Source organism: Haemaphysalis longicornis, unplaced genomic scaffold (genome assembly GCF_048455015.1).
Source record: "Haemaphysalis longicornis isolate Haplotype H1 unplaced genomic scaffold, Haemaphysalis longicornis Haplotype H1 scaffold_1, whole genome shotgun sequence".
NCBI classification, from domain to species: Eukaryota; Metazoa; Arthropoda; class Arachnida; order Ixodida; family Ixodidae; genus Haemaphysalis; species Haemaphysalis longicornis.
The window spans coordinates 449,389,003-449,414,359 of record NW_027526203.1 but is presented as its reverse complement, the minus strand read 5'-3'; the positions used below and the strand labels follow the sequence as shown (position 1 = coordinate 449,414,359).

General features: G+C 48.0%; 1 protein-coding gene across 2 annotated transcripts in view; it reads right to left on the bottom strand.

Moving 5' to 3' along the window:
• Positions 1–22,619, bottom strand: part of Mspo (M-spondin) — an 86,840-nt gene extending 64,221 nt beyond the window's left edge. Inside the window, exons 1-3 of one of the 2 annotated variants that reach the window (XM_077687730.1) lie at positions 22,417–22,619; positions 4,228–4,442; positions 1,430–1,850 (exon numbers count right to left, since the gene is read on the bottom strand). In XM_077687730.1, the coding sequence (XP_077543856.1) occupies positions 1,430–1,850; positions 4,228–4,442; positions 22,417–22,615 (835 nt within the window). In that variant the 5' untranslated portion in view covers positions 22,616–22,619. The remainder of the gene's footprint in view (positions 1–1,429; positions 1,851–4,227; positions 4,443–22,416) is intronic. The other variant, XM_077687731.1, reaches the window with a different exon arrangement.
• Positions 22,620–25,357: the final 2,738 nt, after the last annotated feature.

Sequence of the window (25,357 nt, the reverse complement as noted above, 5' to 3'; positions counted from 1 at the left end):
CCAGTTAAAACACAACGCATAGACTGCTGCGTTACGTCCGACCCGGTACAGCGTTGGTGAACACCCTTCCGTCTGGTTCCGCCTTGGTCGAACGGTCTGGAACGTGTTGCTCGCATGCTTACTCCGGCAGCGGTGTGGGTTCGAGTCCAGACGGTTGCATATCTCAGTTTCAAAGTATTTAATTGTTTTAAATACGAATGCACATGCACTTCTTCCTATACCCAACACACACAAAAAAGGAAAAGACGAGAATTGACATGGTAGAACCTTTCCGCGGTCGCAGTGCCAGTTTGTAGCGTCAGTAGCTTTTGCAGAGAACGGTATTCTATTCTAAACGGTATTGGGTATTCTAGAATGTGCAACTAATCATTTATTAGGGGCAGTACAGTGCTACTGTTTTATCTCTATGCAGGAAAAAAAGTTTTTTTTGACAGTGAAATCTTTCCGGTTCCTGACTGATTAGTTCGCCGGGGTGGCCGCTAGGAGCAGCGGCACGAGAAAAAGGTATTCCAAGAGCATGATTTAATTTGTTTCAGCGCGATTGTTTCTTTTCTGACGAGAGTCATGACTGAAGGAACAAACTTTTTTTTATTCCATGAAGAAGCCGGTCAAACGGGAAATGCGGAAGCAGTTCCTTCATAAAGCCTTAAGAGCACAGTATCGGCTTCAGACATTCGCGCACTTTTATCGGCCGGAAATATCGGCCGTATGCTTAATTCCAGACAAATTGCTACGTAGAAGTTTTTGCAGTAATGAATGGTCCGTTCCTTTGATAAACATTTTGGGGAACACTTTCAAAAACAATAACGCATATTTTCAGAAATTTCAATGAGCTGAAACGTACGGGTTCAAATGGGAAGGGCGTTTTGGGAACGGGTTGAAACAGGAAGCGGTCAAACGGGAAGGGCGTTTTGGGAACGGGCGCACACGGGACGGGCGTTTCGGGAATGGGTTCAAACGGGACGGGTTCAAACGGGAATGGGTTGTTCCGGGCTACGCCCGTTGGGTGTGATCTTTGCGCTGCGCCGTTGCCATGGAGGCTGCCGTTGCTATGCCGCAAATAAGTACACAATAATATAAAAAAGGAAAACCATGATTTAACGCATTGATTACCCGAACCTAATCAAAACTCAATGCAGTGCTTGTTTATAAAGCCTCTTCGGGGACTACGGCGCCCTCTGTTTTCTGCTTTTGGTATCAACGCCAGACTGATACTGAAACTAGTCAAGAGAGGGGGCCACAGCCCCTCTGGCAAATCACTGCTCCGCACTTCGACAGCTTTCACGTTGGGTGGAACTGCTTTAATTTTTAAAATAAACCATCGCTATATACCCAGCCTATTTTCTCATTTATGTGCTGCTATTAGATTTACGGTTTTTGACCCTATGAAGTGAGCACTACATAGCTACATTTGAGACCGCTGCGTTACCGTGTCCATCCGTAGAGGTGCCGTTGGGTTCATTGGGCTCGGCGGAGGGCTCGGCGGGCTCAACGGGCGCAGCGTGTTGACCGGCGGTAGACGGCTGGTCGGCCAGGACGGCTGCGGGCGCCGCGTAGTCGCGCAGCCTACGGAACTGAAAGACGCCGATGCGCGGCAGCTGCTTCAGGTGAGGGTATCTGAACGAGGCGCCCGGGTGGTCGGGCCACTGGGGCGTGATGATGGTCACGTTGTCGGCAGGCTTTGCTGGCCAGCGCGGTGCAGTGAACGTGAGGCCGCGGTCGGTGCCGGCGTCCAGCAGCTGTGCGTCTGCCAGCGCCAGGTCCCGCCAGCGGCCGGCCTCGCACAGCTCTACGCTGTCCACACCCACGAACCAGTCTGGACTCGGCACCAGTCGAGACATGGCCGACACCTGCGGGAAGCACGCATCGCGAGTCAGAGTCACAGTGCAGCGGGTTCGAGCACTCCTCTACTCGAGCGATGTAGTCCGACTACGACAGGCGTTGCAGTTTCTGGTCGTATATCGCGATTCCTACGGCGCGCCTATTTAACGGCGGCTCAACGCGAAGGAGATCTTTGGGAGAGGCCTTCGCCCTGTGCAGTGGCCTGCAGTGGACACAACCAGGCTGATTGTAAGGATGATGATGACGATGAACGTGATAGAGTACTAATGATGCAAACCTGAGATGTAGAATGTTCGTCGCATAAAGCTGAGCCAAGCACGTCTAGAATATGGAGATTTCTTGCAGAACCAGGAAAATGAGAAAAAGAACACCCAAGCGACTGCTTTCTTGAATAACGCGAAACAGCCCTTGCGGGAGCTGCCTGGATGCGAAAGCTACGAATTAAGGTTGCCCTTGTCTTCTGCAGGACTCTTCCTCCCAGCATCAGCAATGAATAAATTCACAGAAGCGACACAAAGAACGCACTGCATGGGTGAGCTCAATACAGTTCACAAACCAACCAACTTCTATCGTCTCTGGGCGTCAACTCCAGCGTTATAGATCCTAACTAGCAGTAACTTCTACACACAGAACCGAACCTTATACTAGTATAGAGACTAGACCTGACCGGAAAGGCTGGCAAACGACTAAATATCGCACTTAACACGCGCATGGAAGATCCTATATGAAACGACAGCAGACACGAGCCCTCGTTTCTCATATAGGATCTATGTGTACGATGTGGTATAATTTTGCAAGAAATTTGTTGCGAAATTTAATATTTAATCGGCCTACTACGTGAATGTGAGCATCGCCGGAAGTCTTGGAAGCATAATTGTCCTCACCCAAAACGTCCATCCTGCACTAATGACTACACCCAAGACTACGCTGCATTGCTTCACTGCTGCGAGCATAAAACTCTCCACTGGAGTCCTGCATTCTCGTAGCCCCACAAAACTCTTCACTGATTCGCAAGAGGCTTGCTGCCAAATTCTGCTAACAGCTTAAACCAAACCACGGCGGAGAAACTGAATCAGCCTTCCCGTTTACCTATGACACTAATTTGGATCCCTAAGCACGCTGGGAGTGGAATAGCTGACTCGCTCGCCCGCGTAATAAGAAAGCGGGCACTAGAAATCCCTCGCTGAAGGGTATTTGCCCACCGTCTTCGAACACCTTAATGGCCCTCTGTCTCAACAGGAGAGAGTACAACCCTCCTACTTCCACACGCCAGTCTAAGCAGACATCCGATGTCTGTTGCCTGCTTACGCCCAAACTGGCACTGTACCAGTATACCAGCGAGGATTCGTCAAGTAATCCGCCCTTCCATGTATTCACTATATTTCCCCCGTCTGTATACTCCCCGCAAAGGTTACCCCAACGGCCATCACGAGAACTGGGAATCCCCTAAGCTGGCACCCAACCTCACAATAGACTATCAAGCCACACTTAGCGCCCCGCTTGGACCGGCATAACTGATCTAAGCGACCACACTATCTGACCAGTTCATCCTAGTCTCTAGAATCTATAGCCAGCTGAGCTTCCACAGAGGAGACCTGGACTGTGGCTGCTTACGTTGAATAAAGTTCCCCCTCCCTCCATTCCTCGCATGACGAAAATTGTTCTCATTCGATGTCAAAATTATCAGGTTAGTAGACTCCCCGACCTTGCCGCTTAAACAAAATTGACCATAAATGCGAGCTTCGTGCAGAATTTTAGAGCCAGCGAGCGGTTTGGCCGTGATCAATCTTTAAAGCGAAATTCACGGCGCTGCACAGCCGTGTGCGGTTCCACTGTTATAGTTAAATCAATTATGGCTGCACAGGCCATTTATAATGGTTGCGGGCATCACTCAGTATTTTATATACTTTTAATGAAATAAACGATTAGGATGAATTATTCACTCTTATGGTGTGATTAAAGCAACTTTTTTTTCTTCGCCACGGTGCTTTCGCAAGGAATCTCAACCGCCGCACTGTCTGCAAAATTTCCATTAGTGGACGAGCTCTTCTGCGCGAAAGTGTAGAGACGACTGCTAAAATGACCCCACATGTGTACTGCGGGCGGGTTCCCACGACGTAATGCATAGAGCGGCATACAAATTGCCGGTTATCCAAATTCAGTCTGCCTGACACGACTGAGACTCGATCTCCGTAGCCTAACCGCTCAGAAAACAGGGTGTAGGAAGAAACAGACAGCACGGCGCTTCGTCCCTGTCTTCTGAGCGCTTAAACCAGGTTGATACCTATCAAGTTCTGCTACAGTACATTTCAGTGAGACTCGAAGTGTGATACGTTCCGAGAACAACCGTGCCGTCGTTACAGGATGCCTGCAGTGTCGTCTCACCCTGGAGTGGCGTCCGTCGGCGAAGAAGGTGGTGGTCGAGGCGCCGCTGCCCTTGGCGATGGGCGGCGCGTGGAAGACGTCGAAGACGCCGCCGAAGCCCTGAGGAAGCTGGCCGCTCAGCCGACCCGCGCGGCCCTGCTCGGCCATCTGGCGCACGCCCTCGCTCGCCGCGCGGCCCACGCGCCACAGGTGCAGGCTCGCGTTGTGGCTCACGCCTGCAGCGATGACACACGTCTTCTGGACACGGCACCCTCCGCGTCCATCGAGCATTTGATATCGCTTTCGCCGGTGCGGGAGTGTAACACCCTGCTTAGACGCCATCCGGGCTGATTGACTGACGCATTTCTCTCCTCCCTTCTTGATCAAAAACACCTCGTTTCTCCTCTTTGTGTAGCGTTTTTATCACTGGTTTGTTTTTAAAGTACATGGATGTCAGGAGCCATCTAAAAGCCGATTTCGGATAGTGCGTTGTCCTGGTGAAATAGCACTTCCTTGTGCGTCAGACTAGCTTTTTTCTTAATTGTAGCTCTTCTTTAAAACAGTTCAATAACTCCCCTGCGGTCCTGTAGCCGTTAGTATGATGGTGGTGAAAAACGAAAACGCTCGTGTGTCGAGATTTGCGGCAACGTTGAAGGTACCCAGGTGGTCTAACTTAGCCCTCCACAACAGTGTGCTTCATAGCCCAGGTGTAGCTCCGGGCCGTAGAACTTATCGTTTCGCCATGCTGCGAGTGGCCTATAAGTATTATTCCTTGGCTGTCCCAAAAAGAAAGTGGCCGTCGCCTTCCTAGCCAACAATATGGTATTTGCCTTCTTTGGAGCGCCTTTATACATGGTGTCCCAGCTATCATGCACCAAAATTAAAAAAAAAAAAGAGCAATGACGTTACTCGAAGAAAACCTAGTGCATAATGTTTGCAGTACTGTGGAGAAGCGGACAGTAATTTTGCCGTTAATAAGAGTTAATTAATTAATTATAATTAATTATCTGACTTGAGATTGACTCTCCTAATCACTAAAGTGTACGTCAATGAGGCGCTTGTAGGTACCCACGAGGGGCATCTAGCTGCGGTATTTTCAGCGACGAACTAATTGCGTACTCGTTTATACTGACTGATAAAGAAAACCCACGAAATATGAAAAATACTACGTGACGGCGCCCCCGCGCGCATCATAAAGCCGCGCCCCCAAATAAGTTGATTGAAAGCAATTGCTTCGCCTGTCACCCGCCCGAAGAAACAGCGCATCACCCTGATAATGGCATGCATTGAAGGAGCAGCAGCAGCAAGTTTCGCGGGACGTGTGTGGCGGATAAGGCACAAACTCGGTCGCATTTCTTCTTTCTTACTTTTGTTTATTTCATTCTGGCTAACTCAGAGGCAGCCTGTTTGAGGGTATTGCTTTACGATGCGCGCAGGAGCGCCGTCACGTCAGAATGAACGAGTACGCAATTATTTCGTCGCTGAAAATACCGCAGTTAGATGCCCCTCGTGGGTACACGCGCCTCATTGACACTTTAGTGATTAGGACAGTACTTCTCGAGTTAGATAACTATTTACAATTAATTAATTAACTCTCATTAACGAAAAAAATACTCTCCGATTCTCCAGGTACTGCAAACATTACGCACTTGGTTTTCTTCGAGTAACGCCGTTACTCTTTTTTTTTTTTTAATCTTGATGCATAATAGCTGGGACACCGTGTATACCTGGCGCTGTCCACTGATTTGACCTATGCTTTGACTCGGGGGTGTAGCCGTGGATTTATGTTTTGCCCATAACCCGCCGCGGTGGCTCAGTGGCTAAGGCGTTGCGCTGCTGAGCACGAGGTCGCGGGTTCGATTCCCGGCCGCGGCGGCCGCTTTTCTGATGGAGGCGAAAAGCAAAAACGCCCGTGTGTACGAGATTTCGGCGCCCGTTAAAGATCCCCAGGTGGTCAAAATTAATCCGGAGCCCTCCACTACGGCGCGTCTCATCGCCTGCGTTGCGTCGGCGCGTTAAACCCTACAATCAAATCAAATCAAATCAATCATCATGTTTTGCCCATAATGACAAATCGGCACAAAAGGCCCAGCGAATTGCGATTAGACATCGCCACATGTGCGGAAACGTCCTTTCTCGAGCGCTTTTGGTCCACAGCCAACAGTAGCTGCCAAACGACGTGCACACAAATTTTTCGTGCGAAATTGTGTGCACCCTTTCAATTGAAACGGCTAAGGTGCCTGCAATCTCGTGCACTGTCACTCTGCGGTCCTGTATAACAATTGCACGATTTTTTCCCCGCCGTATACGGATTGGTAAGCTCAACTTGCATCCAGTGTGCTTGAACTGATGTCAGGCCAAGATTAAATGCATTCACCCATAAAAAAAAAAAAAAAAAAAGTCATGCACCCCTCCGTCTAACGACGACGATGGCTGAACGCGAAGCTTTCTCGTGATGGATTCTTTGGCTAGCCAATCCCACACTGCGAGTATATATTTGCTACTCTGGAGGTACGCACCGCTTTTCTAGAGTACCCACAGCAACTCCCGGGTGTGCTCTCTGTAACGCTTAGGTTTGGGGTGTACGGCGCGAATCGGTACCTACTGCTTGGCGTTCGCCGCTACCGTGTCGAAATGGAGGAATCGGCTAGGCGCTGGCTTCATAACGTGAGAAACCCAGGTTCGATTCCGGCCACGGGAAGCGTTTTCCTCTTTCAGTTCACTCACGATCATCATCGTCAGAGAAAGTTGGCTTTCCTGCACGGCGTATTGGCGTACAACGGCATCAGTGAGGGCACTGAAGCTTTGCGTTAATAAACAGCCTTCATGACTGGTGCCAAGTTCCAGTGAACTTCATTTAACTCGGCTTTAATCTGCGTCGTCCACCTGTCAAAACAAAATATCTTACCGCTGCAGGGAACTCGTCTGTCTCTATTATTGATCATGACGTTTAACCCGCCGACGCTACGCAGGCGATGAGGCGTGCCGTAGTGGAGGACTCCGGATTAATTTTGACTATATACCTGGAGATCTTTAACGTGCGACGAATTCCTTTCTCCAATCTTGTTACAAGCTCTGATGCTGGGTTCAAACGTATGTCGCTCGGAAACAATAACAGGCTTGTTGGTAATATATCGCCTGAGCTAGATTGAAGAGTGATACCTGCCAGCCATGATGCCACCACAAAGATTGTGCGCCATGTCACAGAAGTTTACGAAAGTTATCAAACGACCCTCGTACTTAAGTCGGATGGTTGTGCCGTGTGCGCTGCCGTTGAGATCTATCCAGCGGGTATGCTCGTAAAACTTGCTGTTAGAGAATAATAAAGACAAGAGGCAAACGAATATTTGTATCGCGATACGTTTGTCACAAATATTTTCTACGATGTTTGTAGAGTTTAAATGGCGCAATTTTGTGACTTTCTTAAGGGCCGCGTTCCGGTAACTTCTTTTGCGGCAGGCGCATATTTTTGTGGAGATTGAATAACGTAGACTTCCCCTACAGCGCTTGTGCAGTCTCTTGTCTTTCCCTCGTTTTTAGTTGCGCTGCCTTTGACAAGGTACTTCCCTATCGCGACGAGCCGGGGCCCAGTACCGCCCCGACGAGGCAATCTGCGGCCGCGTGTGTCGGATGCGTTAGGGCGAGCCTCCGGCCGCTGCTGTCATCACCGCGGCCGCAATGCCAAGGCCGCAATGACGAGCGCCTGACGTTACCCGCACACGTGCGAAGTGCGTGGCCTGGACGCGCCGAAAGCGCGCTTTGATCGTACGTCTCGAACCGCCTAGCTGTCGGGGATTCACTACTGTCTTCGCTAACAACCGTGTGTGCGCGCAGTGGTTACAGGGGAGAGGAGGGGGTGCAAAAATGTTCTACCATGTCCCTTTCTAATGCAGAAATCATTATTTAGGATATTTCTCATGTGCGTCTCCCTTTCCCCAATTCCTCATTTAGCTTTTACGGGTGTAAAATTCGGGACGGGTGCCCGCTGAAGGGAGTTTGGGGGGGGGGGGGGGGGGGGGAGGGCATATTTTGCTACAGTGTAAGATCTGGATGGCTCCATTGCTGCTTTTTATGCTAATAGCACTGACACGATTCTTCTTAATATGTGCCTGTACCTTTATTTAGGTACGTTGTGACTCTACCATCTTCGGGGGTCTCTGTGAGCCAAAAGCTCAGCCACAAGACATCGGTCACAAAAACCTAACTGGCATCAAAGAGCGGCGCTGCACATTGTCAAGGACTGCCCTCCAAAATCCTGGGTAATTTTCCTGGACTCCCGCTCTGCGCTACAAGCGCTTCTCAAGCAAGGAAACAATCAAGGCCAACTGATACAAGAAATCAACGTCATACACTCAGAGGCACTCCGCAACGGGCACACTATTTGTTTGCAGTGGTTGCCAAGACACTGTGGCATCACGGGCAATGTGACATCTGATCGGCTCGCGCGCGAGGGCCATTCCTTTATCCAAGGAGGACGGAAACGGAATAGCCACAACTCTCGGATGGCGCATGCAATTGCAGCACTGGCAGAACCCAGACCTGCAGTACGCCCCCCTTTACGTTCTCGACCCGCAGTGTACGTTTCGTATACCTCACGGTTTATCTAGGCAAACAGAGTGTGCTATACATCGCCTGCGCCTCAAAGTAGCTTATACCAAAAGCTTTCTAAACAAAATCGGTCTGATGGCATCACCTCTGTGACCACTTTGCGGTGTACGAGAAGACACTGAACACCTGTTCTCTGTTTGCCCACGTTTCAACTCGGTGCGAACGACAGCGCGAAGTTTATTACGGGCGAGAACTCTCACCATGAAGGACTTTTTAGGCCCCTGAAACAGCGAAGACAGTGCGGTGTGGGGTTTTAAAGCTCTTGTGCATGTTCTCAGAGACTCTGGACTCGGACTCCAGCCTGTGACCCCCTCTGACTTTTTTTTTATGTGTGTGTGCGTGTGTCCGTCTGGTGGAGTTTCTTTCGTTTTTTCCTTTTCTTATTTGCATTATTCATGGAAGCATATAACCCTCATCACATGTTCACCAACCATCTGAAGTAGCAAGCCCAGCATTATGCAGGGCTGACCTCTTCGGTCTCATTAAAGAATTCTCTCTCTCTCTCTCTCTCTCTCTCTCTCTCTCTCTCTCTCTCTCTCTCTCTCTCTCTCTCTCTCTCTCTCTCTCTCTCTCTCTCTCTCTCTCTCTCTCTCTCTCTCTGTCTACCAAGTGGCATTGCTGGCTAAACTTGCACCCGGGGCCCAGAAAATTTGACACCCTTCCTCCAGACATCACACGATTATTCATAATAATATTACTACTATTATCGATGTTATTATTGTTGTTAATACTATCATTACTAACAGTAATGTATTTTATTTTTACTGCATTATTGCTATTATATCAGACAATACAGGATTAGGATTAAAAATACGCATCTTGCTTCTAGATACAAATGTTGAAAAGACAATTCAGAGCTACTGAAAGCGTACGCGTGTCTTAAAATGTTTATACAAGCATACATAATATACAACATGCGACGCGAAATGACTTACAAGCTAACAAATGATGTGTGGGTTATCTATAAACAATGGGCAGTATATCAGAAAATGAAGCAGCTACACAAGGAGCCATGTTTGTGCAAACTATAATGACATGGGCTCAGTTTAGAGAACCCCAGAGGCCGACGGTGGAGCGAATCCCGAATACTCGAATACCGACTTTTTCACTGAACAATATTCATTGCCATTAGTTTCTGTATGAACATTTTTAGACAATAACTTACAAGATGGTACAAAGCACAAAACAGTCTATGAGCAAGAGGTTTTGAACTGCATATCACGCTATTTTGTTTTCACTGGTATTGATTCACATCTGTTTTTATTTTCTCCACTCGCGGCTTATGAGTGCCTTTGCATCATGCATTTACACATTCTGCGTACGCTAAGTATTGTACTTGTTTCACTGACTTGTTAATCAAGTTCATGTTTTCCCTGCTGTCTATCTTTATCTGGGCCTCAACCAGCTTCGGCTATTGGCGCAACATCTTGTTGCATATTTGCAATGCGCAAATTTTCTAATAAATATGAAATGAAATGAAAAATGAAATGAAAAAACCATTCTATATTTGTCTTCGCGTCATGTTTCACTTCGCATTGAAAATAAATTAGGAATTCCTGCACACATCAAAACGATACAGTGATGAAAGAAAGATTAGTTTGGCCTGTATCGGTAGATTACTGCACCAAATAAAAAAACTGTACCAGCGTACGTTGGTCGTAGCGATTGTTGAATAGCTGTTTGGTGGCATCGAGTAAGGTCGTAGAGAGGTTGCATGCCGAGATCACAAGATTAGCACCGGTAACTGTTTGATAGCAAATAAAATTGGCCTGTTTCAAGTTATAATCTTTAAAGTGCGAATTATAATGCGCAATGGAGATTTTAAGAACATGTATAAACTTGCCCTGACCACTACAATAAAAAAGGGCAACGGGAGAGCTAAAAGACACAATGGTTTCAATAGAAACAAACAAAGCATAACAAGTCGTTGAACAAAAAGTAAAATTGGCCTGCTTACTCTCTTCCCGTCTTTATTTCTGAAAGTTTCGTGGTAATAAGGTCAAAATGTATGTTCACGTAATCTCTTCCTATTGACAGTATTATCAAGTTATCATCGTCGCTTATCTTTGATAGCAGGGAAGTTTTCCTAACTTTAGATTACAGAAGCTTCTTTCGCGTCATGTCATCGACGCAAACACGGGGAATACGATCGAGCGATAACGCTTAGGTTTGGCAGTCTATCAAAATATTTCATTCGCTAAATTTCATTCTATGCTATAAATTTCATGATATGTTGCTAAATTTAAATTTAATTTAGCAAGACACTATGAAAAGTTTACTACAGTCTGCAGATTTTGTTTTATTCTGATAGCTTTGAGTATTTTACGTAGTCGCGAATCTCCAGCACCATGTCTTCCCCACAAAACACGCCTTAAAAGAATATTGTCCTCTGCGGACTATTCAAAATTGGGAAGTTTTGTCTAACTGCAAATGCGGATTGCAAAAAGGCAGAAATGGGGAAAGGGGATTCTTCCTGTTTCCCCGTAACTTTTCACCTAGGAAAAATTGTGAAAAGAGCAGAAACGATGGCGCAACGAAAACGCTATCAGGCTAAAACACAAAATAATTTGCATGTGTACGACCTTCACGACAATAAATTAAAGTTTTTGTTACCGCAAGTGGCAGCCTGCCGATTTTGAAACGGGGAAATGATGGCACAATATCGGCTTAAACGAGATATGAAATGTCTGAAATAAAGTCAACTCGGGTATCGATAAGAATTCGAACTGTAAAGAGCCCCGTGATATGTCACTAGAGAGCGCGATAAATGTCCCTAGAGAGCACGATAAAAGCAGCCAAGCAAGAAATGGCCAAGAGCTCCTTGTGGCAGCACAAGGTGTAAGGGTCAGACCCAAGCGGGGTAGATGAAAACTGAAGGCCGGATCGCGGCAGCGAGAGAGGACCACATCGTAGAGGCGATACCAAGCGAAGGGATGCTTGCAAAAGCACTGTAGGTGTGTGAGCGAGCGAGAGAGAGAGTCTCAAGCCTCGTCAGGCAACGACACTTATGTCAGGGCAGGCATAGGCATTTGAAGAGCTTCGCAGCCACCGACGGAGCCTGGTGAAGGAACGACGGGGGAGAAGTACAATTTGTCGCATGCAGTTGAACACAATTCGCACCGGCGCTTATGGAAAATGCTATTTCCAGCTTTGTGGGGAAACAGTGGTTTAAAATGTGAGAAAAGATGACCGTAATAGACATTCGGAAAGCAGGCCTCCACCAGCCTGTTTGTCCCTAAAGACAACATCGGAGGCCGCGCCACATGCTGGCAATTCCTCTACGACTAGTGTACGGCTGGTCGTGTAGAAGTTTGTATGCAACGATGTCGTCATTTCCTTTATGCTATAGTTAAGTATTCCATTTCACATTTGCAACTAAGTTGACATAGGGTCTTGGAAAAATTAGCACTGAATAAAATCTGAGGTTAGGGCTTACGGATTGACAGGATAGGATTGGGTTGTCGAGGTCGGGGCAGTGCCAACGGCAGCCGCCAGCCAATAGAGCAAATCCGAATTGAAGGGGGTTCCAAAGCGATGGAGGAGAAACCGGTCGATTAAAATATCATATTTATACGGGGCCGAGTGGGTTAATGTGTCGCGCTGGCTACCAGCCGTGAGCCATGAAGCTCGATATATGATGAGGTCGGAAGGAACTCTCTGTGACACCCATCCTAATATGATTTGTTGATAACGACTAGATTCACGTCGGACGTCCGTCGAGAAGCAGTCACGCTCAAAAAGAAAGCATTCTACAGAAAAAAAGCCAAAATTGTCGTCAATGAGGCAAGAATGGCAGGCTTAGATTGCTCCCCAGCTAAATCCTCCATCCAAGCGAGAATCCCAGCCACCCTCAAACATAAAACAATTCGTATTGGCGAAACGGATGCACCGACTGTACCCACCATAAAGGTATTGTGATTTTTTATCCAAAGCAATCGAGCCAACACCAGCTTCATGCGCAAATAAGGCCCAAGTGAACCAAACAATTGGACTAAAGCGGCGTGTAGCCCCCCGAAATAACTGACCTAAAGAAGCGTAAGGAATCCGACTAATCCAAACATTTGTAATCAACCGCCGTATCAGATACTATCTACCGTACCTTAATCCATGCCAGATGGAACTGAACAAGGTCAATTGCTTTATTCGTGAAGTCTACAAGAGAGCCCTGCAAATACCCGACAGCACTTCCACTTCCAGATTAGAACAGTTTGGCGTCTACAATACTGCCCAGGAACTAATAGAGGCCCACAGGCTCATTCAGATATCGCGACTGTCGGCATCCCCTACCGACCAAGAAATCATGCACAGACTGAATCTGTGAGCCCGCTAATTGCCGATACCAGATCGATACCAGCGTGAATCTCCCATGAAATTCACGCTCACTTCTCATTCGCCCTCTCGCGCGAAACATGAACCCGGTACACAATCAAAAGCGTGGGGAACAATGAACCCGAACTTTAAGAGAGAAGTATACCAAATCAACCCAAGCACGATATACGTGGGAACGTCCGACTATAGGCACCATGACGCGTATGCTGTGACGGCTCTATATGACCCGAACATTCCACCCATGGATCCATTCCCTTACTGTAGCGCACCCGTAGTCCGGCAACGACAGAAGAGGCGGCAATCGCGCTGGCACTAGTTCACCGGCCGACCCCTGCAATCATAATTTCAGATTCGAAAACGGCCGTTAAAACTTTCCCAAAGGAACTATTTCGCCTCAGGCTATCTATTTCGACCGTGCAAAACCCTCCTACCGCCCAAGTGGCATTCATCTGGACTCCTGCCCACACAGGGTTGGGGGTAACGAAGCGGTAAAGAAAGCGGCTCGAGAATTCAGGATCCGAGCAGGACCAAGCATCGTCCCCTTACATGGGGCTCGATCAGCCCGTGACAACTTATTAACCTATCAAGTCACCACGCACTACCGCCTCTCCCACTGAGTGTATCCGCCCGCACATCTGGATCTTACTAACGCCGAAGAACGCCTGTGGCGCCGACTAAAGACGAACACACTTTCATGCCGCTTCATACTGCACCATATTCACTCCCTGCGTGTGGTGCGAAGGACACCGTTGCCCATCTCATATGGGCATTCACTGAAGAGCCGTTTCTCTTGATCCCCTCAATCGAGCTCTGGGCGAAGGCGCTGGGCAGCTCGGACTTTCAAACTAGGAAGAGTCTCGCGTGACGAGCTGTCATGGTCACTGGCAGGCTACGGCTTTCGGTCACTCAATGCACTTAACCAGGCTTTTAAATAATGTTTCTCTCTCTCTCTCTCTCTCTCTCTCTCTCTATATATATATATATATATATATATATATATATATATATATATATATATATATATATATATATATATATATATATATATATATATATATATATATACAGAAAGAAATGCCGGCAGTCTACAACGCCAAAGAAGGCATAGGGGAGTGGTTAGACTTTTGTTTACCGTTATTGACGTTACACTATTTTTTTTATTAATTACGTGAGAAAGAAAGAAAAACACGCGCCCGGAGTGGGGACCGAACCCACGCCTTTCGATTAGATCTCGAATGCCTTACCAATTCGGCTATCTGGGCGACTGTGTTCTGCTTCACTTTCTGGGGTATTTATATTTACTACAACTGTATCTGACGCTTGAGGGTGGTAGAGCGTGGCGTTGAAACGCTCTACCACCCTCAAGGGTAGAGAAGGCGTTGAAACGCAGAAAGGCTTAGCTGAGTCCGAAGGGGTTGTGCCGTGCGCGCTCAGCTCTCGTGACAACAGACTGGTGATGATGATCTTGAGTCTTGCCGTGATGATGATGCAGGTCGCATGAGGTAATACACTCCGCTGGCTGTTCTTCCAACTTCACCGCTGTGTAGCTGCGCCGGTAGCGTTACGTCGATGGTGGCTAGTCTTCCACTTTACAATATATATATATATATATATATATATATATATATATATATATATATATATATATATATATATATATATATATATATATATATATATATATATATATATATATATATATATATATATATATTGTGAGGCCGCAGATAGAAGGTGACAGGACCGTTGCTTTCGCAGCTCCTTTATTCCGATGCGTCAGGCGGGGACGAACCAAGATGGCGACCCAGCGTCCCTGCTGATGATGATTAGCCGAAGACGAGGTTGTGCCGGTGATGATGAGTATGTACAGCAGATGATGCGGTAGCCGCAAGCTACTGGTGATGATGATTAATACCAATGGGGACAAATATCTCCTAGCAGGCAGCAAGACACAAACTCAGCTCACACTATTATCCCCCTCGTTGAAAGAAGCGGCCGCCTGGCCGCGTTTCAGAGTTCGTCGCGGCGGTTAAAAACCTTGAGCCGGGAAACGTGAACTATCTCGGTGCCACGATGGCGGCGGTCGGAACTTGGGCAAACCGGTGTGACGCGAAAGTTTACAGGAGAGGTCGCCTCGAGAACCTTGTACGGACCAAGGAAACGGTGCAAGAACTTCTCGCATAGGCCCGGAACACGAATAGGCGTCCACACCAAGACTTCATCACCGGGTCGGAATTGAGGAGAGCGATGCACAGCGTCGTAGCGTTGCTTTCGATCCTGTTGGCTCGCTTCAGTGCGCATGCGGGCAAGTTGGCGGCAGTGTTCAACGCGAGCAACAAATTGTTCAGGAGACGTCGTAGAAGGTGACACGGGAGCGGCGAAGAAGCAGGTATCCAGAGTGTGCGAAGGGTGACGGCCGTATACAAGGTAGTGCGGGGAGTATCCGGTTGTGGTCTGAATTGCGGTATTGTAAGCATAGGTAACAGGAGGTAAGATGGCGTCCCAGTTGCGATGGTCAGGTTGAATATACATAGAGATCATATCAGAGAGAGTTCGATGGAAGCGTTCTGTGAGGCCGTTTGTTTGGGGATGATAGCTGGACGTCATCTTGTGACAGGTGTTGGAAGCTCGAAGCAAGTCGGCGAGAATTTGCGACAGAAATGTCTTGCCTCGATCGCTTAGCAAAACGCGGGGCGCTCCATGGCGTAGCAAAATGTTGTTTAAGAAGAAGTGAGCGATCTCGGTGGCGCTAGCTGAAGGAAGTGGAGCGGTTTCGGCGTAGCGAGTTAGGTGGTCCACTGCCGTAACTATCCAGCGATGACCGGCCGCTGTCGGAGGCAAGGGACCGTAAAGGTCAATACCGACCACTTCAAACGGGCTTGCTGGACACGGAAGGGGCTGGAGTAGACCGGCAGGGGGTGACGTGGTGCGTTTCCGGTGCTGACAAGGCGCACAAGAGGCGACGTATTTGGCGACACTCGTAGAAAGCCCTGGCCAAAAGAAGCGCCCTCGGACACGGTCGTAGGTCTTCTGGAATCCGAGGTGGCCTGCAGTTAGGTCGTCGTGCAACGCTTCCAAAATGCGTGGACGGAGGGAACGGGGCACAACCGGAACCCATCTGGCTCCATCGGTGTGGTGGTTGATGCGGTACAGTGCGCCATCAAGAAGCTGGAACTGGTGCAGCTGACGACGTAGGCGGCTATTCGGTGGTTGTGTGGAGCCGGTGAGCCGATCGATTATTGTCCGACAATAACTGTCGGCGTGTTGAAGGGCAACCAAGTCGGGGATATCGTTAATAGGAATATCGATGGGTGCAATGGGCAAAGGCGGCACATTAGAATGTCGGGCAACGTCGTCTTTAGACTTCACCAGCGGACACCGGGAAAGCGCGTCCGCGTCGAGATGCTTGCGACCAGACTTATAGATCACCGTGAAGTCATATTCTTGCAAGCGGAGAATCCAGCGCCCAAGTCGTCCTGACAGATTTTTCAAAGAAGACAGCCAACACAGGGCATGGTGATCTGTAACGACTGTGAAATGTCGGCCGTAAAGGTATGGACGGAACTTTTGAACAGACCACACAACAGCCAGACATTCTTGCTCTGTGATGGGGTAATTTTTTTCTGCGGACGTCAGAGAGCGGCTTGCGTAGGCAACCACTCGTTCACGCGAGTGAGCATCGCGCTGTAGCAAGACGGCGCCAATTCCATGCCCGCTAGCGTCAGTATGAAGAAGAACTGGCTTTGTGTCATCGAAGTGGCGAAGTACAGGCCCGGAAGTAAGTGCTTGCTTTAGGTTTTGAAAAGCCTTCTCGCAGTCGTCACTCCAGACAAAGGGGTTACCGGAATGCAGCAGCTGATTGAGGGGCGAGGCCAGGGTGGCGAAATTGCGAACGAAACGACGGAAATATGATGCCAAGCCAAGGAAACTGCGAAGGGATTTTTGTTCTTGAGGTCGAGGGAAATTAGCCACAGCGGAAATTTTGTCTGGGTCGGGCCGTATACCATCTTTGCTGACAATGTGACCGAGAACTTTGATGGATCTGCGGGCGAAGTGGCACTTCTTGGTGTTCAAAGTCAGGCCGGCTTTGGCCAGATTGGTCAGAACTTCATCGAGACGCCGGAGATGTTCAGGAAAATTCGACGAGAAAATAACAATGTCATCCAGGTAACACAAGCACGTCTTCCATTTAAGGCCACGAAGGACTGTGTCTATCATGCGTTCAAACGTGGCTGGGGCGTTGCATAAACCAAACGGCATTACGTTAAACTCGTATAAGCCGTCTGGAGTAGCAAACGCTGTCTTTTCTTTGTCAGGCTCGTGCATGGGTATCTGCCAATAACCAGATCGCAGGTCTAAGCTGGAGAAAAATTCCGCCCCCTGCAGACAGTCGAGCGCGTCATCTATACGTGGCATTGGGTAAACATCCTTCTTGGTGATCTTATTCAAGGCTCGATAGTCCACGCAAAACCGCACGGAACCATCCTTCTTGCGGACTAAAACCACGGGGGAAGACCATGGGCTGGAAGACGGCCGAATGATGTCTCGTTCTAGCATGTCCGCTACATTTTCTTCGATGACTTTTCGTTCGGACGATGACACACGGTATGGGCGACGGCGGACGATGTGGGTCCCATCCGTCTCGATCCGATGCGCTGTCACAGACGTCTGCCCCAGCTTGCTAGAAAGGCAGTCAAATGTGTCCCTGTGTTTATCCAGGAGTTGAAGTAGCTGGTTTGTTTCGCTTTCTGAGAGGTCTTTGCTGATGGTAGCCTTAAGTGTGGACATATTTGGCTCAGATTTTGCAGGCGTCGGAACGGAAGAGACGGAGCACAGGGGAACTAATGAGAGCGTATCGTCAGGCAGAACAGAAGCGATAGTAGCACCCGCGGGGAGCAATATGGATTCGGAAGTGGCGTTTGTAGCCAGAAGCTGTGCTGATCCATGTGAGAAGCGGACGAGGCATGTCGGGATGACGACACCTTTGGGCAGAAAACGTGGAGAGGGAACTATAAGCACGTCTCCGTCACTGATTCGGTTTGAGCAGAGGGAAAGCACCGTCTCGCGGCGGGGGTTTAAAACACAATCTTCACTCGCTGTGACGTGCAGCTGTGGTACTTCAGAAATGCCGCTGAGCTGCTCTGTATCCGTGAGTTGAATTTCAGGGTGATCACATGAAATGACGGCGGATGCGGATGAGAGAAAATCCCAACCCAGAATAAGATGATGAGCACAGGGGGACAACACCGCACACTGAACATGATGCCGAAGAGAACCAACAACAATCCGCACTGTGCATTGTCCGGATGGCTTAATCACACTGCTATTCGCTCCATGTAGAAAAGGTCCCGTGTAGGGTGTTCGTACCTTGCGTAGACGAGCACACAATTCCGCACTTATCACTGAAACGCTCGCACCAGTGTCAATAAGGGCATCGACGCAAACACCTTCAACCAAAACAGACAGCAAGTTCGACGGACGCTCTGGAGGACTTGTAAGCTTCGCAGGAGATGCAGTTTTCCCTCCCAAAACTGCATTAACTAGTTTTCCTGGCGGTGGTTAGCGATGTAAGACGCAGGACGAAGGGGGGAAACTGAACGGCGACCTGGTGAAGGCGAGCGGGGTCGTTGCGCACGGGAGCTGCGAGGGACGTCGTCAGTCTGAGGCGGAGACGGGGAGCGGCGTGGAGGCGACGGGTACGCACGCCGCCGGTAGCCGTAGTAGTTCGGGGGTACGCTCTCGCGCTCATAGGCAGCATAACCACGTCGTTCATCCCGTTGGCGGCGTCGACAAAAGCGGGAGATGTGACCTCGAATGCCGCAATAGTAGCACACGGGCCGGTTGGAGAAGGCATCCTGACTTGGTGGAAAGTAGGGCTTTGAGCTCGGCGCGTGGGGCATGGCCGCAACATAGCCACACGAAGGGTGGCTCATGATCGGGGACAACGGCAGAGGTGTCCGGCCAGCGACATCCGAGTAGGACGGTGATGATGGGGCAACTGAATGGACAGGCGGCACTAGCATAGGCATAGCCGCAAGCTCCTCTTTAACCATCTCGCGAAGGCCAGGAGCCGTAGCGGCTTGGCGAACACCGTGCGGAAAATGAGAGGTGTTGCCGTACACTTCTTCGCGAACTATAGCTCGAATCATCGCACGACGGTCTTCGTTCCCAAGATGAGGAGTAGGCGCCGTGTCCCGTGGGAGGCGGATGGATTGAAGTTCGTCGATACGCTGACAGGAGGATCTTACGTCTGCTACGGTGGAAAGGTTCTGCAGGACAAGTGCGTTGAAAGCGAACTCGCCGATCCCTTTGAGAATGTGACGAACACGGTCAGACTCCGGCATATCTTGGTCGACGCGGCGACACAGCGCTATAACATCCTCGATGTATGAGGTGTATGTCTCATTAGCTTGCTGCACGCGGACCTCCAGCTCCCTCCTCGCGTTGTCACTCCGCGCTTTAGGGGAGCCAAAAATCTTTTGCACCTCCGTGGTGAAGCCAGCCCAGTCGGTAAATTCATGTTTGTGGTTTAAATACCACGTCTCGGCAATCTTCTTCAGAGAGAAGCCAACGTTGAACAATTTGAGGCGATCATCCCACCTATTGAACTCGCTGACGCGTGTGAAGCTGTCCAGCCACTCCTCCACGTCTTCGCCCCGAAGACCAGTGAACTCGGGCGGGTCGCGCTGGGGAGTGGTGACGATGCATTGCAGAGGCGCAGAGGCTGCGCTACTCGGAGTGTCTTGCGACATGGACATTGGTCTTGAGGGCAAGCGGCGACCTGAACGGAGCTCCAGGGGTGTCGAAGGAGAGGTACAGCTCGGGATCGAGTTGCAACTCCACCACTTGTGAGGCCGTAGATAGAAGGTGACAGGACCGTTGCTTTCGCAGCTCCTTTATTCCGATGCGTCAGGCGGGGACGAACCAAGATGGCGACCCAGCGTCCCTGCTGATGATGATTAGCCGAAGACGAGGTTGTGCCGGTGATGATGAGTATGTACAGCAGATGATGCGGTAGCCGCAAGCTACTGGTGATGATGATTAATACCAATGGGGACAAATATCTCCTAGCAGGCAGCAAGACACAAACTCAGCTCACAATATATATATATATATATATATATATATATATATATATATATATATATATATATATATATATATATATATATATATATAGGGAGTAGTAGAACTTTGAAGATGGTAGAGAACACAAGAGAAGCAAAACTTCGAACAAGGTAAAAGCACGATTGTGGCCTACGTTTCAGCAAAGAGAACTTGCTTTCCTCAGGGCGGAAAGCAAGTTCTGAGGAAAGCAAGTTCTCTTTGCTGAAACGTAGGCCACAATCGTGCTTTTACCTTGTTCGAAGTTTTTCTTCTCTTATATATATATATATATATATATATATATATATATATATATATATATATATATATATAACTGGCATGCTGGCGAAGGATGAAGGAGGACGAAGGAGAATGAAGGAGGACGGTCTCCGTCCGTCCGACACGTCGAATTAAAGTTGTTATATATATATATATATATATATATATATATATATATATATATATATATATTGCAACGTGGAAGAACAGCCAGCGGAGCGTATTACCTAATGCGACCTGCATCATCAACACGGCAAGACTCAAGATCATCATCACCAGTCTGTTGTCACGAGAGCTGAGCGCGCATGGCAGAACCCCTTCGGACTCAGCTAAGCCTCTCTGAGTTTCAACGCCTTGCTGCCGTCCTGCCAATAAACCTCGCCATAATATATATATATATATATATATATATATATATATATATATATATATATATATATATATATATATGTGTGTGTTTATATATATATATGTATATATATATATATATATATATATATATCAAGGTTGCAGTCGTCATTGCCAGTGCTATTCGGCTTTTTTCGAAATATTTAATAGGGCCGAATGACGTGTGCTTGTCACGTTTCTTTGATTCATTGATAAATAAGCGAAAATATAAGTCGAGATATATATATATATATATATATATATATATATATATATATATATATATATATATATATATATATATATATATATATATATTATAGAGAGGGTAATGAACAGACGCAACATGCCATTAAGCCATCGGAGTATGCGCCGTACCAGCATCGACCGATCATGTGGAAGAGGGAGGTAGGATTATGTCCTATCCAGACACGGGGATATGAACCAAAGACATGTCAGGGGAAGATGATGAACGCCAGAAGGTGCATGCGCCAGAAACGAGCTGGGTAATCTCAACGCTCGGACCTGCGTTACTATCGGCTTCGCCACTGCAAATAAACCACCTTAACCGGTTACCGGTGCGTCGACTGTCTTCTTGACAGTATATATATATATATATATATATATATATATATATATATATATATATGGTACTCGTTGAATGGGTACAGAAAGGAGGAAATACGGCAGTCTAGAATTCCAAGGAGGGTACAGATACAGGTGAGGTTGTTTGACTTTTTTGGGGGATGTAGATAGGTGTTCCGAAATCCGAGAACATAAATAAAGCGGGAACATGCGTGCCAGTTGAGACCTGAACCCATAACCTTCGGGTTAGGCAGTCGATACTTTGCCAATTTAGCTTCACAGGCACCTGTATTCTGCAAAACTTTTTGTCGTATTTATGTGCATTCATATTCTACGTTTGATGGTGGTAGCCAGCGCCGCTCCGACAGCTAAGAAGGCGACCGTCTTTTCAATCGCCGAGTCGTGACTCGCATGTCTATGACCTGATGAAATCAGTGCTCTAGCGGAAAGCCTCTGACACCTGTGGCACGCAGACTGCCTTAACGGAGTCTGTGTACCACAGCCTATTATGGTTGAGAACGAGGGATGTAGCTTATTGTGGTTGGGGGCGAGGGACTCGTTGAATGTATACAGAAAGGGAAGCAGCAGTCTAGAACGCCAAGGAGGAGGGCACAGGGGCAGTAGTTAGAGTCTCTTTTGGAATGACTCTGGTAGAAATTTTGAAACGCTTTTCCCGACCTTGTTTCTTTCCTAATATTCTTTCTGAATGGATAAGATAGGAAAGACCGAATGGATCAACAATTGTTCTTCCTTGTTAAATGGCGGTGGTTAGATTCCCTTCGGCGTTTCCTCCTCTCCAGAACTTCAACCACCTCACGAAGCCACCATTTCCGCTCTTGGACAACATGTTCGTATGCGTTTGAGAAAGGTCCCGTTTTCTCGCGCTGTCCCGATCGAAAAGCGAGGGAGACTCACCGAACAGCTGGGACCACTGAGCGGGAGGCCTCCACTTGGGGTAGTGCCTGGGAAAGCGGCTGGCAGTCCACGCGGTCGCCAACGTGAGCCGGTACTGAACCAGGCCGGGGCAGCCGGCGCTCGGCGGAGCTTCGGAGGCCGCCAGCCAGGCCAGCAGCAGTGTCCCCGCGAGACGCCGCACATCAGCCGCTTGCGCCATGGTCGCCCCCTCTGCCGGCCCTCGGCACCGGCAGCGGCCTTTTTATACGCGCAGGGAGCTCCAGCCTGGCGCTGGGACATCTTCCAGGCGACTCGTGCGTGGCACTGGCTAGGCGCGCCGACTCGAGCAAGGTGGTAGAACCGGTGCTCCTGGCCGCCTTTGCCGTCTGCTCGAGAAAAACCTCTACAGACTGAGAACACATGTTTTAGAAGCGAAAGCCTTGTATGTTTCATCGGAAGGTAACCTTGGATGGCCCCGGCGTCGACACAAACGGTACAAAAACCCCAAAAGGGCTAGGAGCGAACCAAAGCAATAGATTATTAGTGATTAACAAAGATAATTAGTGAATGATAGTAAGGATTAGTAATGTAACACTGATAAGTATTGAGGAGGATTATGATATATTATTGTATATAAACGAGGGATTAATACGGATCAAAATGAATTAATGACGGTAAAGCGACGTGGCTGCTGCGCTGGCGGGTGGGCGTGTTGGAAAAGGTACCTACCTACTCCAATAGTTTGTTTCGCCTTCGAAGCAAGTGCCCCGTAACTACTGGCGCCTTTGGTTGGACGTGGAGTCATGGTCGGATAGGGGCGGATCCCGTGTCAACAGATCCAAAGAGTCAAAATGTCCGAAAATTGGATCTCTTGACTCGCTGAATGTCTCGTCGTCGAATATCTCTTCATTCGTTGGACTTTCTTGCCCGTATTAGACCTTTTCACGCAGTTAAGGTGAGTCAAGAGATCCAACGAGTCAAGAGGTCCGTAAGTGGACCTCCTAACTCGTATGTGTCTTGACACGGCTAAGGCGAGTAAAGAGGTCCAACGTATCTTTTTTGTATGGCCTTATCAGGAGCGCTTTTGTTCGCTAAGGCAAAAGATTCCTTTAGTCCACATGCTTGTTCACTTTCCCTTTAAGCAGCACATTTTTGTGCATCTCACCATGTGATGCAATGTTTCAGTTATTTCGTCGTCCTTGAACTTGGGCCCGCTTGAAATTCGTGAAGTAATTAAGAACGTCCTTGTATCTGAATGAACCTGTGCTTGGAAAGGTCAGTGCAAAGAGGAAAACGACACAAAAATTACCCCACTTAGTCTATACTCTACGACTGCGCACATTTGTTCCATGAAATGATGGTAATGATAATTTTATATTGATAGTAATCAAGTAATAATTACTAAATTATTCAAACTGATAATAACTGCGACGGACTAAAGCGAAAATTAAAACGCCCGAACGAATAATAAAAATAGGAATAAAAATTAGCAGTGGCTTAGCTAGGCTATGCCAGGATATGCGTAGCGTGAGCTAAGGTTCAGCTGGTTATTCTTAACTTTCCTGGTTGTCTAGGATTGGCTTGATTATTATGCTTACTGCTGTTTCAGTGACACACTCATGGTATACGCATTATGTGACCCATGTATATTTATCAAGCGGCTCCGGCGCAGCGTCACCAATCGCCCCAGAGCTAAGGTGGTTCCACAGGTGCACGCCGGTGTTGCTGTGACGCACGAGCCATCGGTTGCACACCCGGCCAGCCCTCGCATGATCATTAAGTGGACCGGGCCGCCACGTGCGGAACGGAGGTCGGCGAAGACGGTGGACGCGTGGGGTGTGTGAGAGACGTCGGGCAGCGAGCAACGCTCTGTGCGCCATGTGACGTCACTGATCCTAGCGCATGAACAGCATGGCTCTCCAGGAGCCACGCGAAACTGCTCAACCTCGGCCAGTGTTGCTCACGCTACAAAAAACAGTTCCAGATAGAGGACGTCCATACTGAGGTGGCACAAGCACAGCGCTGACTAAATCTCAGTTACCGCTGTTTAAGCCGTGTTCTTAGCTCTCTTTCCTCTTGTTCTGATAATTCAGCAAGGAACCCGCTTTCTCCCCGTTGTGGGTGTTTTTAAGCTTTAATTATTGAAAATGGCAAAATATTATGTGAGGCCTCTGTGATAAGTCACATACACTCCGAGTTCAATGCGTTAAAACTTCCGTAACATCCCGTTAATTCGAGGCTTGCTGGGCCACGACGTTTGTTGCATCACATTACTTGAAAAAGGATAATATACTTTGAAAGGGAAAGGTACGCATACCCGATATTCGGAATAAAAGGACATTAAATTTTAAATTTTATATTTAACCACCAGGGCAAACTTCCAGCGAGATAATGGAGTAGTTGCCACACTACACATTCTGGGATGCAATTCGACGCTTGAATATTGCGAGAAACTCGATCTGTAGATTACTAATAGTTATGGAGCCAGCTGGGTTTCTTGTGTGCTAAAGGTAAATTTTTTCAAGGCTATTTGGTGCGTAGCTAGTAATAAGAATGGCCTTTGGAAGTACTGAATACTTGTATCTGGAGGCGAAATCTCTGTTTCAGGCACCTGTGTTGATCAAATGGTGGTCACGATCGTATAAAATATATCTGACCGTAGATTGTACCTAATAGAAAATATAGCATAGCAATAAAGCGAACGACAGAGCTATAAAGAAGCCGCATGGGAGCGTGCGTGTCTGCAGTAACCTGCATGTGCGAACGCTTGCAAATAGCATCAGTTGACATGATATGAATGGCTGGTGCCCGGAGCATCACAAGCGATACAGATGCAGATACAAGGGGTACATACATACAATACAGATAGAACACGCTAGATAAACGTGTAACATCTTTATTTTTTTTATTCAAAAGCTACGTCGGCTACGACGCCGCAAGCTCAACCTCTTCGGCGTCCATG